Source organism: Furipterus horrens, unplaced genomic scaffold (genome assembly GCF_987537825.1).
Source record: "Furipterus horrens unplaced genomic scaffold, mFurHor1.1.pri manual_scaffold_3, whole genome shotgun sequence".
Classification (NCBI taxonomy): Eukaryota; Metazoa; Chordata; class Mammalia; order Chiroptera; family Furipteridae; genus Furipterus; species Furipterus horrens.
In genome coordinates, this window is record NW_028327173.1 from 194,294,467 (window position 1) to 194,313,221 (window position 18,755).

Here is an 18,755-nt window from a genome sequence, read left to right on the forward strand (position 1 = left end):
TTAAAAATAATGAAGGAAGAAAAATAGAAGCTTTGTAGATTATGCTGAGCCTTTAAAGAAAATAAAAGATTAAGAGAGTCAGGTGGAGCTTATGTATTCAGAGGAAATCAGTTTTAAAAGCACACTGTAAACTAATTACCAAAATATTACATAATAATGCAATGAGTCATTTGTTTGTTGATCAAAGGTGAGGGATTAAGTTTTGTTGAACAAATAATGAGAAACTGCTTTAACCACCAGAAGCTGACTTTGACCCTTAGCTAGAGACTATTTTAAGAACAAAATAATTTTGTCTAATATTCCTGAAGATTTATTTTATTTAAAGAATGAAAATATAATATATGTTAAGCAGATAAACTATGTTTTTCTATATTAGGCCTTCTGATTAAGTCAGTTATGTGAAAAGATTCAGACATTACCCATGTGCCTTTGGATTGAAAGCTGTTTTTTGATGTCGGCATGAAAAAAAAAATTATCTAAAATGTATTCATCTACTGAGTGAAGGAAATTGAAGGTTCTTTATTCAGCCACATATTCCATCTATCTTCTTAAATCAAATTGCACCCCATACCGCAAGTTATACCCACCCATAAAATAAATAACCCAAGAGCTCAACAGGAGAGAACTGCTAAGTTAGAGCCCATCATCTTAAAAATTAACAGCTTGTTGATATACTCATATTTTTCCTGTCCAGTAATATTATATCTATCTATCTATCTATCATCTATTTATCTGTATATTAATGGACATGTTTTATGTCCTCAAAAATTATAGTTTAATTTATATAGCTCTTTCTATAGCTTTCAGGTTGAATTATTTCAAGATATGTTATAGAGTTTTGTTATTGTGGCTGGAGAGAGAGAGAGAGAGAGAGAGAGAGAGAGACCCAAAACTCCAAAGCCTAGAATATTTTTTCAATTAAAAAATTAATAGATTGTTTTAATAATAGTAATTACTAGATTGAAATGAAAGGGAAAAATCCCAACCACAGTAACAAAAATGATCAAGATGATTGAATGATAAATTACCCAGGAATTTATTATATAATATAACCTTATTATGGCAATATATAATATATAGTTATATATTATATTACATAATATTATATTATATTTTATAATATTACATATTATAAAATATATATAGTGCTTTATATAACGTAATTATGGGAAACTTTAAGAATGTCTTTGTCAAAAGAACATGATCAGTTTTACACATGGTCTAATTACATATATATACTAAATGTGCTTTTATTCTTAGGTTAAATTCCTGGGTAACTTATTACTTGATCATCTTGGTCATTTTTGCCAATTCATTTAACAAGTGCTTTTGTGCCCTTCCATTTGTTCAAGCACTGTAATAGTTTTCAGGGATTCCTTACTATTTAGGACTGTTCTGATTATGGAAGAACAAAATTTGAACTAGCCTGGATTAAACAAGTTAGCTGTTGAGAATTTTATATAAGGAAGAACTTACAACATGGACAATTAAAACCAAGTAGACAAAACTTATCAGATTTTTCTCTCTGAGACCAATTTGTGATCAACAATTTGACTTTGCTCTTTGAGTCAGTGTTTTGTTTTGTTTTGTTTGCAACTTCTTCTCCATAGTAGGAAATGTTGCCATGGCAGTTGAGTGCATACCTTTTTATCAGACAGGGACAGATGCAGTGTTTTTCTGGGTCCAGGTTACAAATTATCCAGTGAAGTGCTCTGATTCGTCCAACTTGGGTTAATTTCCATATCTTAGCCAATATAGCTGCATGTATAGGAAAAATCTGTTAAAAAGTTGACAGTTTTCATTCAAATCACATAATTGGAATGGAAGATAATAGTAATTTCCATGAGAAGGGCCTAATTTTTCAAGTAAAGAGGGAGAGTATGTGGCTCATATGGAATAATAAGTCTCCTGCAAGTGCCAAAGTTTTGGAGAGTTCTTCACTTTGAAATGATCACCATAAAATTGAAATACAGTAGTCCCTCGCTATACCAAGGTTCACTTATTGTGGCCTCACTGTATTGCGGGATTTTTAAAAATATTATATTTAATTATTTATCACAGGTTTTTTGCTATATCGCGGGATTTTGCGGTACTGTATACCTATGTTGTTACAGTTACATAGGTTTAAGAGTGTAGAATAAATGTAAGATTCCTATTTCGTGGGGGGGGGGGTCTAGAATGTAATACCCATTGTAAGTGAGGGAATACTGTATTAAATTATTTCTAGAGTCTTGTATAGTGCCCATGCTTACCATTTTGATCCTAATCCAACTCTTTGAAATGAGTAGATAAAAGAGATATTATCACCTTCCTAATCATGGGGAAACTGAGCCACAGTAAAAGTAAGTGATTGTTATAGAATAGGAGAATGGGCTACAATAGTTGAAGTTTCTTCCTTTTGCCTAATGCTGACATATGAGGTCTGTCCAGAAGGTATCCAGCCATGAATATGAAAAATAGAGACATTTATTGAAGAAGATACAAGAAACATTGTACACGGGACAATGATGCCTCAGTCCCTTTCAAAGTAGACACCTTGGGATCTCACACAGTTGTTTCAATTGCCACAAGCCACTGCATCATATTTTCCTGAATCTCATCAACAGTCTGAAATCTCTTCCCTTTCAAAGGTGATTTTAGTTTTGGGAAAATCCAGAAGTCACAAGGCACCAAATCTGGGCTGGAGAGGGTTTGAGTCACCTGGGTTATCTGATGTTTCACCATGAGACGTGATGAATGAGCTGGCACCTTGTCATGATGAAGCTGCCAGTCACCAGATGCCCACAGCTGCGGCCTTCTGAATCATCTAAATAGTTTCTGTGGAGCAATGTTCAAGCTTAACACAAAATTTGATGCAGATTTCTTGCTCTACCTGTTCAGTCATTTTTAATGCAATGGCCACAGAGTACACATGCTCACTCAACTGGGTCTACCACTCCTACTGACTAGTACAGTGAGGTTGTCCTTGTTCACATACGCTCATTCCAGTCCATTCTCCTTAGCTACCAGGTTATATTAATGTCATGCAAACCATTCTCATTATATTAACAATGGTTGGACTTCATCCAGACAGACCTCATATGTTGTATGACAGAGATCTGTGTTATAGAAGCAGGAGTCATTACCCTTAAAAATATTAGCCAACTCTTCCAGTAAAATAGTGTCTTATGAATTAGAGTCACAAATATATCCAAGTCATCTGTTTATAGACCCTGGCCCCCTGAAAGTGTAAAGTATGTCTATATCCAGCATTTAAATCAAAGCACTGGAAATAAGAAACTACTCTTCATCTGCACTTTTTTTTTTTTTCAGAGAATATTTAGTACTTAGAAATCCCTTGATTGTCTTCACTAGAGAAGGTATTTCAAACCTGTGCAATAATAGGAAGCAGATGAATGTGCTCTGAACTTCCTTTTTATTCTGTCTATGTCCCATGAGATGTGACCAGAGGAATGAGTTTCAAAAAAAAATGCTACAGAAAATATTGATGAGTAATTATAAAGTGATCATTTTTTTATTCATTTGTATTTTGCCTAAGGACAAATGTGTATGTGGTCTTTGCACTCAAATGTTCTGTAAAATAGAATATCATGTGTATCTGTAAATAGACAGATCAATAGAGCAATATGATTTAGAAAATGAGGGGTAACATAAAATAATTTAACTAAAAATGGGTGTGATTTTATTATCCGAGCCTGCCAAAAATTCACCAAAGAAAAATTATTTAATAGTCTTTCTGGTTAGATATCTTTTGTAAACTGGAAGCTGTGTTCTACTCCATCATAGGAGACATTGTGAATTCTAATTGATGGGTATTTATGAAATATTTCCACATTGAGATGAAATTACAAAAGCTGACATGGATTCATGGGTAGATGCCTGAATGACAATGTGAAGACATGAAAGTATAGGTGAGCCAGGTTTTACTGATTAATTCAATAGTACTTATTTCCTGAGCATCCACAGTGTTGGTAAAGAGATAAATTAACCCTGTCCTCCAGGAGCTCATGGTACAAAAGGGTTTTAGATTTTCATTTTGCTTGACATTAAAAGTTAGTATTTTTTTAAACCTGAATACCATGCCATTTCCTAGAACTTATTTTGTTTTGCTATCTAAAAAACTAGCTTGGATATAGAAATTAAATTGAGTTGTTTTTGAAATAATTTCTGAAATAAACTTTATCAGAGTCTGCCTTTCAGAATTTAGAGTTTTACAAGTGTGGTGAAGTTAAATCAGGAGCCACCTGTTGTCTGACCTTGCTTCATATACTTTACAGAGACCAACTTCATATTAAACCACCGTCACTTAAATAAAGTAAAATGATCAGTCCTCTACTGCAATTTCCACTGTGAGGGAACTGAGTTTCCTTCTTGTTTCTGCCTTTCTTCTCTCCATCATCATCCTCATTCCCACACAGATGCACAGGTAAAGGCAAAAGGAAAGCCAATTAGGAATACAGTTTGACATAAATAGAAGAATGTAGACCATTGAGTTAAGAAGATCTGGATTAATTTCCTAATATCACTAGATCTTGAGCAAGTCATTCTGCAGCTTTCCTTATCTTTAAAACTGAGACAGTGACTTCTGTAGGCTGAACTGTGTCCCCACAAAGTTTATATGTTGTCATCATTACCTCCTGTACCTCAAAATGTAACTGTCTTTGGAAATAGCATCTCTGAAGAGGTAATTAAGTTAAAATGAGGTCATTATGATGGGCTCCAATCCAATATGACTGATATTCTTATGAAAAGAGAAAATTAGGACACAGATGAGTAAAGAGGGTAGGTCATGTCAGGGGACAGTAGAAGGCAGCCCTTTGCCAGCCAAGCAGAGAGGCCTCAGAGGAAACCAACCCTGCTAACACCTTGATCTCGAAATTCTAAGAATTATGAGGAAATAAATTTCTGTTGGTTAAGCCACCCGGTCTCTTGTACCTTGTTATGACAAGCCTAGCCAACTATCATAGCAACAATATCTAAAGTGAAAGATATATGAATTTGAAATATTCGTTGTCGGCAGCCGTCCGTCTCGAGAGATGATGGTGTAGCTTCCTAAGAGTTTATCTGCACCGCCGAGAATGGCTGTGCAGTCCGACTCGGGAGTGACACGATATCTGTCTCCTCCCGTGTTGAATCGACATCTTGCGATGACGCTGGAGTGTCCTCTCCAGTGAAGCTGAAGCTACAGAGCCTGGGCAGGGTGATATGGAGGGTCTGCTGTTGCCCATGCAGCAGACCCCCCCTCTCTTCGCAGCTGAAGGGTCCAAGGGAAAGACGGAGTCAATACAGCTTGGCTTCAGGTGCGCCGCAGGAGTTGCCGGTGTTGACTACAACGTCAAACCGCCTTAGGGACTCCGGCTCCGGATTTTCTGTCGGGGTTTACTCCCTTAGCCTTTCCCCTGAAGAGGTATGCCGCAAGGCAGCGGAGGTTTTTTGGAGTCAGAGTTTTCCTTCTCTGAATTTGAAATATTATACTGTATACTATAATATAATACAGTATTAATGTATAAAAAGGTGGGCAAAAGTAAGTTTACAGTTATTCTTAGTGAAAAAGACAAATAGTACAATAATTAATAAATATTTGTTTTATTTGTCTTTTTCCACATGAACAACTTTAAATCTACTTTTGCCCACCCCAGTATAATAAACTATTTATATACATAACTAGGATTAATATTAATATTAGTATTATAATTAGTATTGTTAAGTACTACCCAAGGTTTGTGAAAGAAATAATTGCTCCAAAGGAAAACAATGAGTTTATGATAATTCTTTTAAGCAAGGGGGAATTTAAACGTGTCCCTGAAAGCTTTATAGTTAGATCAACTTCAATGTGGAAAGCATTGTCTTTTTTATCACTAATCATCTTTTTCCTAGTGGAGGGTTCCTGAATCTGATGAGTAAAATTAACTTTTTAAAATGTTTTCTGATAAAAGGTGTTTCTGAAAATATCATTACCCCTAAGGCTCAGAAAGGGTCATGATGTATGCATTGGACATCACTCCTGAATGTGCCTGGAATCAGTGTGTGATTTCATTTTACTTACACTTTGGGGTGGTACATTTGTATGTAAGGAATCACAGTAATGAGCCATTGCAATAGCTGGAATCAGATTTGGAAAGAGCACAATTATTTAGTGCCTCTTCAGACTCCCTGGAAAATCCACGATAACATTCCTAGCCAATATTCCAACCAAAATATTTGCAAGAACAGGGTTTGCATATGACATATTATGAGCCAAGAAGAATGTCTCTTTTTAATGATATTTATCACCAGAATTAAATAATGGTGGACTTTTTAAAACTCATATAAGAAATTGGGTTAATAGGTATGATTTATCGGTTTTATACTTTTCTCTCACTAGCTCTTATGGACCCTTTGGTATTGGATACAATATATAATGACTTTGTTCTGTGCATAAGTTTGAGTTCCAGTATTACCGAGCAGATTTATATTGAGCTGAACCAATACTGATTCTGCTGGGAAGTCTTTGACTTGAAGCCGTTCTTCTAGAGTATTTGGACATGATCTGAAATGTTGCCTCTGTTTTTTTGTTTGTTTTTCTGGCTTAGTGCTTTTTTATTTTTTTAATCATTCTTTCTTCAAGAAAGAGGAAGAAATTGCCCCGTATTGAGGGAGTCCTCATCGTACGCACAGCTCGGCTCTCCCTGATGATATCCTTAGCTCTTAGGTTGTGTTGTTGTTTTCTCCATTAGCTGAGCAGTAGATCTGATTATTTCTTTGCTGAAGATAAGGAGTGTTTTTTCAAATTGATGAAATCTCTTCTAATGTTCAGTCCCTTCCATTTTGCTTTATTTAAGGCTACTTTATCATCGGTCTCGGTGTTTATTTAAAAAAATTCAAAGTAGGCAAAATAGATCACAACAAACCATCCCATTCAATAAATGCATTGCAGGGCTGTTTGTAAAATCTGCATCACTGATCCTTTACCTCGTACGCACTCCCTAGTGGCTCCCCCTGTAATACAGAAGTTTTGTTGTTCATAGTTTTTGCATCTGTTATTCTCCTTCCCTTCTCCTGGTGGAGCTCTTGGTCTCTGGGGCTTCCTTTAGGAAAGTTTCATCTCTGGGGTCAGCAGGGCAGCCTGAGGGGAGAGAGGGCAGAGTCAAGAAAGGGAAGCTGTGGTTCTACTCTCAGCTACACTGGCCACCACTTGACACCAGATCTACTCCTTTAATCAACTTGAGCCTCCTTCTTTTGTTTTTTAGTAAAACAGTAACAAAAATTTTGCCATTAATACTTCACTGGTATTTGGGGAAGAGGTGTCAAATGAGATACTCTCAAAGAAAGCGATTTGAAACCCATTTAGTGCTATGAAAATATAAGGCCCTGCTATTATAAATACCTGGACAGAATCAGGGGTGTGTGTGTTGGCCAGTGGGTACCATGTAACAAACTAAATAAAAGAAATCAAGGAACTGTATTTTTTAGGCCATCAGTCATTATGAGATCCTTGAGCTTTCTGCCTCCATTTGCTAGAAAAAAATATTTGTTACTTTGACAGTCTTTCCATTTTGGTTTTATTAGCTATATAGTAATTGATATGAATAAAAGATAGTTTTAATAGCAATAGCTTTCTTTAATGACATAATAAATTTTATGTCATTGATAGTCCACTGATTTTTCAAAACGATTTACCAATTTAAAACAAAGAACACAAATGTGGCTAAGGTTGATGAGAGAATAATAAAACAGAAATAAGAAATAGGAACCTGAAATAATAGGGGAAGACAGACCTATACCTTAGTGTCATGAGATTTTATTCTGATTTCCTAGGCAATGTTCAGATAGCATTAGAGTAGGAGTTGGACGTCTTGTTTCTTTTCGTACCTTACCTACCAGGTGGTTTGCACATTAAGAGTTATTTTTATTACTTAATTTATTATTCTACCTGTGACACTTTCTTATGAGTAAATTATCTAGTTCTCTTTAACTTGAACACTCTAAGGCTTCCCCTGGGAGATGCTTCTAACTTGTTTCATTTTAACACCCGCTGAAAACTATTTCAGGGAAAGCTGAATTGCCTTAGGTCTTCTTAAGAAAAAAAAACACATAAATATATAACCAGGATTGAATTTAAAGGCTTCTCTGGAGCCATTTTATCTGTAAATATTTGATGGGGAAAATAATAAATAATTTCAGGTAGTCTACTATATTTTCTGACTTTATTCATTTTTTATACACATATGTTTATGTATATACACATGCGTATATATATATATATATATAAATATACACACACACACACATATATATATAAATTATTTTTACATCGAATGTAAATCTTAAATAGGACCATGATTATATCCCTGTTATGAATATCCCCAAAGGTAATATGATATATATGGTAATAGAAATAAAAACAATGTCATAATGACAAGGCCATGAGGTCTATACGTCAAAACAACAATAATAGTAATTATCAAGGTCGTCCTAAATAAGGAAAAATTGAGTTGCCATCAACAATTAAATTGGATTCCAGTAAAATAAGCAGTAATAAACACCATAGAGTTCAGAACTATTTATCAGGGAAATGTGTGAACTGGAAAATAATTTATTTTTCAGTCTTCTTGAGAAATCATGGATCATCTACCTAATCAGCTTATTGTATAAGTACATTAAACTGCTACCCTGGACTCTTCCATGATTTCAGTGAAGGCTGTTCTACTCTTTTCTTCTCTTTCAACCCCACATACAGACTACACACCAAAACGTATGTATACCTTCCAATCTAGCTCTGCCAAAACCACCATCAGCACCATTTCACTAAAAAGCTAATCAATTACAAAAACAAGAAGCCAAACCCTTATTTTAGTGCTTTAGAGACAAAAGAAGCCATGTGTTAAATAACATATCATACTTGTTGACTATTTGAAGATGGAGTGTATTCTCTTTATCTTGGTTAATGGTGACAGGATAGAGATGTCATTTCTGAGATACTGTGTTGGTTGGAACTGAGCAAAGCAAACTTGGTTGCCTGCAAACTTTAAATCCTGCAATGTTAAATGGCCAGAATGCTACCATAGTAATTTTTTCTTCAGTTGAATGGACCACCTTTTGCTAGAAAGCAGAAAGTTTACCTGGTTCAGATTATTAATAAATGTAGTATGGTTTTGGCACTAGCAGACTAAGCACAGAGCGAAACCAGCAATCAGAACTACTAGGCCTGCGGGAGAGAACATTTGATGTGCTATTATTGCATGGCTTAGAAATGAAGATCTTTAATGGATTAAGAAGGATCCTTACAGTTTCTAGGATGTTCCCAAAAAGTTGATTTGTAATCCAGTTAAAAATAATAAAATTAACTTTTTAATTTGAAAATGTAAACCAAAATAATTCTATGTTCCCCTGGGGCTGTAGGCATTTTATATTAAAATTAAATGAAAACTTGCATTTATCTTTTAAAACCATTTAAGATAGCAAAGTAACTGAGAAGAATAAAAACAGTAGGTTACCAGAGAGAAAGTTTTAAGTATTAACTTCCTCTAAAGCCAACATTGGACTACTGAGCATTCAGGGCCTTTATCTCCCTTACTGGTAAATTCAGGACCAAGAATACATATTCCAGTATTTATTTCTACATAGCATAATAAGCCATATGGTAAGGACTTTGTATCTTTTTTTGCCCCTTTCACCTCCAAAGTTAGAATTATCTAACACAGTGGCATCCTGAATTCAGAATAACAGAAGCAATAAAATAATTTTGAATCATATTTTGTACCTACTTAGTCTAGTAGTGTTATAGTGAGGTTTTGTTCTATGTTTATTTTAAAATCGAAGCCATGGCGACCTCCTAACCACTATATAGCAGAGGTTGTGTATCTGTCTTTTAAAAGGTTCCTTCTCTTTATATTGGAAATTACTGAACACTGCAGCGGGTGAGTAGTAGGTTTGTAAAGTTATTTGTATGGTTAGAAGACCAGACTGGCTTTTGAAACCATGCCAGATTTGGGGGCTGTGCATTTGTTCTGGTTCCATTTTAGTCTTAGGAGAAGATGTGAAAAGAATGTCTTAGGAGAAGATGTGAAAAGAATGAAGTACAGTCAACTTTGTATCATTGGTATAGTTTATTGTATAATTATATTAAGCTATATGATTGGCATATGGTGAGGACAGGCTTTGGAAGGCAGGAAGGTTATGCTGGAGACTTAAAGGAGGTACTACTTAATTAAAAATACCCTGGCTGGTTTGGCTCAGTGGATTGAGCGTCGGCCTGCGAGCTAAGTGTCGCTGGTTCGATCTTCCAGTCAGGGCACATCAGAGAAGGAAAACTCTGATTCCAAAAAACCTCCGCTGCCTTGCGGCATACCTCTTCAGGGGAAAGGCTAAGGGAGTAAACCCCGACAGAAAATCCGGAGCCGGAGTCCCTAAGGCGGTTTGACGTTGTAGTCAACACCGGCAACTCCTGCGGCGCACCTGAAGCCAAGCTGTATGGACTCCGTCTTTCCCTTGGACCCTTCAGCTGCGAAGAGAGGGGGGGTCTGCTGCATGGGCAACAGCAGACCCTCCATATCACCCTGCCCAGGCTCTGTAGCTTCAGCTCCACTGGATAGCACACTCCAGCGTCATCGCAAGATGTCGATTCAACACGGGAGGAGACAGATACCGCGTCACTCCCGAGTCAGACTGCACAGCCATTCTCGGCGGTGCAGATAGACTCTTAAGAAGCTACACCATCGTCTCTCGAGACGGACGGCTGCCGACGACGACTTAATTAAATCAGATATTTGGGTCTGTGTTTCCAAACAGTGTTAATAAATGAGCCCATAAAGCAGCTAAGACAATTCAGCTAATGAATTTGAAAAGGTTTTGCAAACTGTAAAGCACCTTGCATATCTGTCGCTGTTATCAACTTTCAACTTGTCTTTTCATAGTGACAAAATTATTTTTTGATAGGGTATGGATTTATTTCTGTAGCAGAATCTGCTATATATTTAGGATAGAATAGGGTAAGATTTCATAAATTGCCACAAAATGTCACAGACTGATTTGCATTTTTGGTGATTCTATACATTAATCACAGTGTAACCTTCAGTTTTCCAAATAAAGAATAAAGGGAGTGGTGTGACATTTGTAATCATCCACAGAAAGGGAATTATTTAAATTCTTCACAGATGGAGAAATATCAAGGGTAAATCATTCTATATATATTTCTAATTTTGAGAAGTTTTGTTGATGAATGGTGAAAAGCAAACATTATTTTGCATATAGATTTAACCATAACTTTCCACACTACAATCCCAAATTCTCCAGATGACTGGAGGGCTTTTCAGACACCATCTGCTAAGGATTGAAAAATTTGTAAAAGGGAAATAATGTTATGTTCCATGTAATATACAAACAGAACATACCGGAGCAGCTAGAATAGTGACCTTTCAAAGAGGACAAATTAGATTTTATATGCTTCAGAATATAATGTGGCTTAATACTTAAAAAACGATGACACATGACATATTCTCCTATTTCTAGTCTCATAGCAGTTTACTTTATTATTTCTAAATGAGCTTCATAACTCATTTCTCCTTCAAACAACATCATTCAACCTAATAGTCTCTGTAAGCTAAATGTAGACCAGTGCTTAAGATTTTTAGTGAATGCTAAAGATATCTGAATGCTTGTCTAATGTTGCTTTAAAATAGTTTCCAGCATTGGACTGTGTTCAGTGGGAAACATATGAGACAATCTGGTGCCAAATGGTCTTTGAACTTGGAGATACAGTAACATATGGAAGTACTCACTGTGGGTAACATATATACAAGCCCTAGAAACTGCAATCCTGTGGTCTATGCTGGCCACCAAATTTAAATGCTTTTTTCCAAATTCATATTTAAAAACTTGTTTTATAAAACCAGGTGTTTTTAATTTATGAGGTGCATTTTCTTTTTTCCTGCTTGCTTTCTATGTATTTTTAAATTAATATCTTGTTACTAGCCCCTGGGTTTGTAACTAGTAATAGTAAATAATAGTAAAAACACTGATAAACCCACCAGTCATAATTGGCAACATCACTTGTCATTATACTGAGACTTTTTTCAGTCTTCTTTTCTTCTCCTTCTCCTCCTCCCTCTCCCCCTCCTCCTTCTTTTTCTTTTCATAATTTGGCTTGGAAAAGGAGATGGAAACTGTTGTATAATACCAGATAAACACCACTGCTAGGGGAAAATAATAAGGTTAATTTTTCAAAAGCCCCTGGAATTAATTTTATCATTTTTTTTTATAGCAACGTAACAGTGAAATAGGCAAATGCTTTCAGTCATGAAAGTTGGTTTTCTGAGGCTACAGCTTTCTTCTCTGTGGTGGTGGTAGAGGTCCAGGCATAAAAGGATGGCTTTGGACCTCCACGTTCCCTGCAATTTTGGAGGTATCTCTGGAGCTGCTCCCAGCTCCACTGACTGTAATATCTGGATAGCTAAGAGGTGGGGAGACTCACTTTCTATCTGGTGTCCTGGCAGAGACGGAAAATTAATCCCACTCCTGAGGAAGATGGAAAAAGTGTTTGTCACGTGTCCCAAAGCTCTCAGACACAGTGTGTCACTTGCCCTCTGCCATGAGGCAGCAGGAACAGAGGATGTTTGGGAAGTCTGTCGCCAACATTTGCTTTGTTATTAATTCATGTCGCCTGCGTCTTTCATTTGGGGTGACAGCCGCCATTACAGGCTTTGGATGTCATCCCTCTCAGTCACCAAATACTGGTATGTGGGGGCTGTTTCCTCCCCACAGGAACCTCAGTAGCGTACCTACCACTGGCCGCACGCGATTCAGTGCCCTGACGGCTCCTTTCTCCTTGCGTTTGCAGCTGGCGCTACCTACATCTTCGGGAAGAGCGGAGGCCTCATCCTCTACACCTGGCCAGCCAACGACAGACCGAGCACGCGCTCGGACCGCCTTGCTGTGGGCTTCAGCACCACCGTGAAGGATGGAATCTTGGTTCGCATCGACAGCGCCCCGGGCCTCGGTGACTTCCTCCAGCTGCACATAGTGAGTACCAAGCCTCTACCTGGATCCTCTTGTCCTGCTGGTGGTCTGAGTCGGTGAGCCAGATGAATGCAGCCGAACATTCTAGACAGACACGGCAGAGGGGTGCATACTTATAAAAGTTGCCTACGTGTGTTGGCGCCATATCCAAGGGGTTGTCTGTGTGTGTTAAGCCTCGTTCTCCCTTTCAGGTGTGACCATGATGGTCTTGGGAGGGGGGGGGGGGCTCAGGGATAAAAAATGGAAAACCCTGCCCATTCTTACTCACCCCTAACTATGTGCTTTGGCCTGTCAGGAAACTTTCAGCAAACCACTGAGGTGTAAATAAGAGATGTACCCGGTGCGATTCGTTTTAACCTGGTTTAAGCAGCAAAACCAGTTGGAATGTTCATGGTCTTCTAGGCTGGGGGTCAGCTAAGTGTTTTATAAAGGGCCAGAGAGTGACTGTGTTGGTCTTGGGGGTCATCCTGTCTCTGTCAGAGCTACTCCACTCCGCAGCTGTAGGCAATGTATTTTTAAAAAGCATATGTGGCTGTGTTCCAGTACAAAATGTATTTATTCAAACAGGCTGCTGGCTGTACTTGGGTGCCTCTGCCCTAGGCTGTGGACTTCCTCATAGAGATGTCAAGAACATGTGATAAAAAACGAGGCCAGAGTGGGAGGGGCAGAAAGAAACCAGCACAGTGAGCGACAGTCGGTGTACTCCTCTGCCCTGTGCATGCAGCATCAGCCCAATAGGACTGCACCCTCCGTCACTGCAGAGCGTTAAGAATGCAGTGCAATTCTAAGAAATTAAAGTGATCTGGAGGAAAAATTACTTCGTTATGAGGATAGAAAATATTTTAATAGCAACAATTAACCCATTTTATCACCTGTGCAGCCTGCAGTTAAGAAAGTAGGCTAAAGGAGGATATGATTCTCATCCGTAAGTGCCCAGAGTGCAGCCACCAAGCGCAAAGAGAGGAATCGTTCTCATTAGTTAGCAGTGACAAGGCTAGAAAGAATGGATTTAATTTGGAGCAATAAGAATTCAGTTTAAATAGGAGGTGGGGCGGGGAGCAGTTAAGAGGAAAGATCAACTGGGGATTATCACCAATCTCCAAAAAAGGAGGAAAGGAAACATTTGCTGGGGAGCTTCGCTCTCCAGTTTCACTCTTGTGCTGTTCTCCCAGGGAAAGCGGAGGCTGGGGTTTCATTGCTGGTGTCCTGAGTGGAGGTGGCTGCTTGGCTGACAACAAGCGCAAGCTCAGCCCTTGGACAGTGCCCATCTCCTGCCCCTGCTCTTCCCACAGCTCTTCTCTGCTATGCCTTGGACAGAGGAGTGGCTTGAACTATAAGGTCTGAGCTGAAAGCCTGTCTGGGCTCGATGTGAGCCAGAACAGGGCAAGACTCTGTTTAGAAGTTCCAGAAGGAGCCAGTTAGAAACGATCGCCTTCAGCCCTGGCTGGTGCAGTTCAGTGGATTGAGCTCCATCCTGTGAACCTGAGGGTTGCCTGTTCGATGCCCAGTCAGGGCACATGCCTGGGTTGCAGGCCAGGTCCCCAGTTGGGAGCGTGGAAAGGGCAACCACACATTGATGTTTCTCTCCCTCTTTTTCCTTCTCCCTTCTCCTCTCTCTAAATATAAACAAATAAAATCTTAAAAAAAAAGAAAAGATCACCTTCCCTTTCAAAACATGGAGGAAGGGTCTTAAACAGAGTTGTGAACCTTTAAGGCACTCTCAGGTGCTTCAGGAACCGTATAGGACTACGAGTCTGAGCTTAAGGGTTTTAAAAGGCCATGCCAAGGAGCACAGAGAAAGGCAGCCATAGTTAGGACCGTTTATCTCCATTTGGCCTAGAAGGAGCACCATAATTTACAGAACTCGGTGAGATTTATGCTGCCTATAACAATGACTATTTCATGGCAGTGATAACTAGGTGATTATTACCAGCTCACTTGCATTTTCCTGGTGATTTATCTTCCTTTCTTGTTCAGTGTGACTTACTAAGAAAAATATGATTTGGCCCAGCCATGAGCACCTCTTTTGAGAGAGATAATGTGCTACCAGTTTGTTGGCTTCTCCCGTTCCTGTTCTATAGAGCGTCTCCAGTTTTAAGAGAAATGTTTTCTTATTTTCCAACAGTTTCCTTGAAATGGGCACTTTTTATAAAATGGATGTGAAGATCCTGGGACCTTCCAGGAGGAAACAGAGATTCCATTTTAATATTTTAGAAGCAAAAATACAAGAAAGTTTACCCCAAAATATATGCTACCCTCTTGGGACCTGTGGCCTTATTCCAGTGCAGCTGTCAGTGCTTGAACCTTTTAGAAAATCTGAACTGATTGTCCTTCAGAGCTTGGGGTAGAAATGGATATCATCTGATATTTTATTTTTTTAGAGAAAAGGAAAAGAGACCCATGATGTGGAGAAGCCACATTGTTCCGGACTGAACCTGAAATGTCAGTGGCCATCTCAGGCATGGAGCCACGTTATTGGCCTCATCACTTTAAACCATTTTTTAATCCCCTAGTGGGTTATCCCTGGTGTCTACTAGATATATATATATATATATATATATATATATAGATAGATAGATAGATAGATAGATACCTGCATGACTGTATCCAAATACACATTTATTTATAAAAACAGACTACATGCTCTATACTGTGGTGACCACTGCCTTAGGCTGCAAACTTCCTCATTAAGTTGTGAAGAACAGACCATAAAAACTGTGGGCAGGCCCAGTTCCTGGCCACACTCGGGAAGGCAGGCATCCAAGTGGAAGATCAAAAGATTTGACTACAAAACCAAACTCTTGTTTTGGGCATTTATATACATGCATCAAGAAAATGAAGCCATAAATACATAAAAGATACTTGTATATGACTCTGACAATCTGTAAAACGTGAATTTGTTTATTGAATGCAGTTTGTTTCCTTGCACTAAAGAAAATTATTCCAAAGGAAAGAATTTAAAGGCCATGAATGAAAGTAGAAAGGGTTGGGTAGGAAGTGAAAAATTTCATTCACCTAGGAGGGGAGAAAGTCACTAGGGGAAAAGGAAAAGTGACAGCAGACTTGAAGAGGAGATGAAAGCAGGGTACATCCCAGGAAGAGGGGAGAAAAGAAAGAAGTAGGGCTGGGGAAGAGGAGACAGACTGCCTTCTACAGATGTGAGAGAGAGAGAAGAGAGGAGAGAGAGAGAGGGAGGGAAAGAATTGAGAGCTTGTGTTTCATAAACTGGTGCTGAAGGCAATTCCTAGGAATTCTAGAAGTGTTTTGAGTAGGAGTAACAGTGTCATTGAATAAGCCCTTGTTATCCCAAGTTAGCTCATTTGAAAGATCAGAAAATGCTGTTCAAGAGCCCTGGGGAGTCTGACCCTGAGCTGAGCACTCATTCCAGGTTTGCCCGTGTGGAGTCCCCAGAGCAAGAATGGCAAACAGGCTTCCCCTTGCGTGCCAGCTCTCAGGGCCTCTCCCCTCTCGCTTTCTCACTTCAAGCTTTACATTGGACAGACATGTGAGAGCAGCAGGCAAATCCAGCAGGCAGGAGTTCTGGCTTCCACTGGTCACGTCCGCCACCTGTGCAGAAACAGGGCTTGGTGGAAAGACATATGCTGTTCATTTATTACATTTGCTCTAGGCTATGCACTATCTTCCATTACATACTTGAACTTCCTCATTTCTTTTCCTTTGTCATCCTGAACTCCCCACACATTAAAACCTCTTTAGAAAAATAGATATCTTGTTAAACTCGTATTTCACTGGAGGTCCTTGAATCATTTCTTGATTGGTTGAAGTAGTCAATTGTTTTATACGATCCTTCTCACACCAGGCGAAGGTCTGCAGCTTTAGCAGAATTTGAGTTTTGTTTGGTGAGTTGAGAAAAAAGGAGGAGAAATGAGCATGACTAATTCAGAAACATACAACATTTTGGGGAATGGCAGGAATACATGGAGAAAGCTTGGACAGAATGAAGGTCTTGGTGCCCTAAGGTAAAGATCTGGTGCAAAAAGGATGGGGGGAGGGGCAGCAAGACAAAGTCGAGTAGTTGCTAAGGCATGACTTTTTCTATTTCACAGGTTGCTCAGATTATCTGTTGTTCTGGCCAAAGGAGCAGAGGTTCTTCTTCCTTTTGCTGGTTTCTTTTAAACCTAAGTCTTCCTACTCATCTCAGCCTCATGCTGGCTAAATAGGCTTTGATAACAAGTCTTGAACAAGACTAGGATTGGGTCATTAGAAAAGATCAGAGAAGACCAAGAGATCAAATCACTTAGTGATTATTTGTTTCAGATTAGTTTACATTTCTTTGTTGTTGGTTCATACTTCCTTGATGCACTATTTTCTGTGTCAGTGATGATATTAGTGAAACCACAGATAAAATGTGCCTGACAAATGCAAAAAGATGTTTGTTAAAATACGTGTGCATGAAATGAAAGACTGTGGAGGGTGGGTACCCTAAGGCAGAGGGATTTTTAAAAATCGATGTTTCAAATGTGAGTTTCCCCCATTGAACTCTATTGTTGAGCAATTAATCTGGTCAACTCTCGGAGAGCAGCCACTATTACTTTAAGCGACATCTGCCCATTGACAACCATCTGGGCTCTATGCAGCTGTGTCATGTTACCCTCACCTTCATCTATACAATAGGGAAATCACTGAAAAGGACCAGCAGAAGATTACCATGGGGTGCTTGCAATTGCTCTCATGAAACTCTTGACAACCTCCTTTCACCACTCACAAAATAGGAGGTCAGGGAGAACTGGGCAACCGTTAGCTTTTCCTTATGTAGTTACTGCAGAGGGCAAAAAAGACATCCTATTAATTTCTTTCTCCCTGTGTGTAATTTACAGTAAATCCTCTTGGATTCATTTTTTAATTATGAGCCTTTCAGGAACAGTGAAAATTTATGTGTCAGTGCACCTGTTTTGTTTGATCAGAAACTAAAACCTTCCGCATTGGTTTCCCTTCAGACTTACAATGTAGATACTTACATAAAACAAGGAGGGGACCACGAAGGACTGCTGCCCAACCTAACCAGCTTTCCATAATGGCAACGTGTCCTTCTTCCAGAACTGCCCACCCCAGAAAAAAAGGCTGGAAGCTGGCAGTGTTCTCTCAGCATCGTGTTCGGGGAACTTGGGTATTTATTAAGTTTGGGTTGTATAGTATTGTTTTTTATCATTTAGAGCATTTGAAGAGACTCCTGGAGAGCAACGGGGAATAGAGCTGAAAATAAGATTAATGGTCTGTCCATCGCATCTGTTGCTTCTATAAACGCTGGCCTGGAAGCTTTGTGGGGCTGGCTCTGTGTGGGGTGTTTATAGTGAACCATCACCACCTGGTGGGTTCATTTTCCGCGAAGTGAGGTGTTAGCTTAGATTCATCTCTGGATTTGTCCAGGCGCAGAACTGGGTTTGATTCAGGAACTGGATTTGGGGGGATCTGCAGAGGAGTACAGAGGAACACTGGCGTAGCTAAGACTGGGGAAGCAAATCAAGAGGGAAAGAACAAGAGAACCACAAAGGTGCCCGACAGACACAATTTCACTTCCCACAGAGTGCTGCGCACTGCAGGTCGGCTCTGTGTTTCTTTTCAACGCTATTTGTTCTTAGTGAAAAAGGCCTCTGTGGGTGTTCTGGGCTTAGGAGCTTTTCCAGATCACTAGGCACTTCTGTGGAGGGGCCTGTTGGGGATCCCGCCTGCAGCTCCCAGGTGAGCCCTTGTGTCCCAGCAGAGTTGGAGGATAAGGTGGGAGAAGCCAGTAGAAGTGG

The 18,755-nt window shown here is 39.0% G+C and overlaps 1 protein-coding gene across 5 annotated transcripts in view; it reads left to right on the forward strand.

The window, feature by feature from the left end:
• NRXN3 (neurexin 3) overlaps positions 1 to 18,755 on the forward strand; it is a 1,415,138-nt gene that overhangs the window by 1,065,131 nt on the left and 331,252 nt on the right. For all 5 annotated transcript variants that reach the window (XM_090271249.1, XM_090271250.1, XM_090271251.1 and 2 more), the window contains one exon: positions 12,818 to 12,999. In XM_090271249.1, the coding sequence (XP_090127375.1) occupies positions 12,818 to 12,999 (182 nt within the window). The remainder of the gene's footprint in view (positions 1 to 12,817; positions 13,000 to 18,755) is intronic.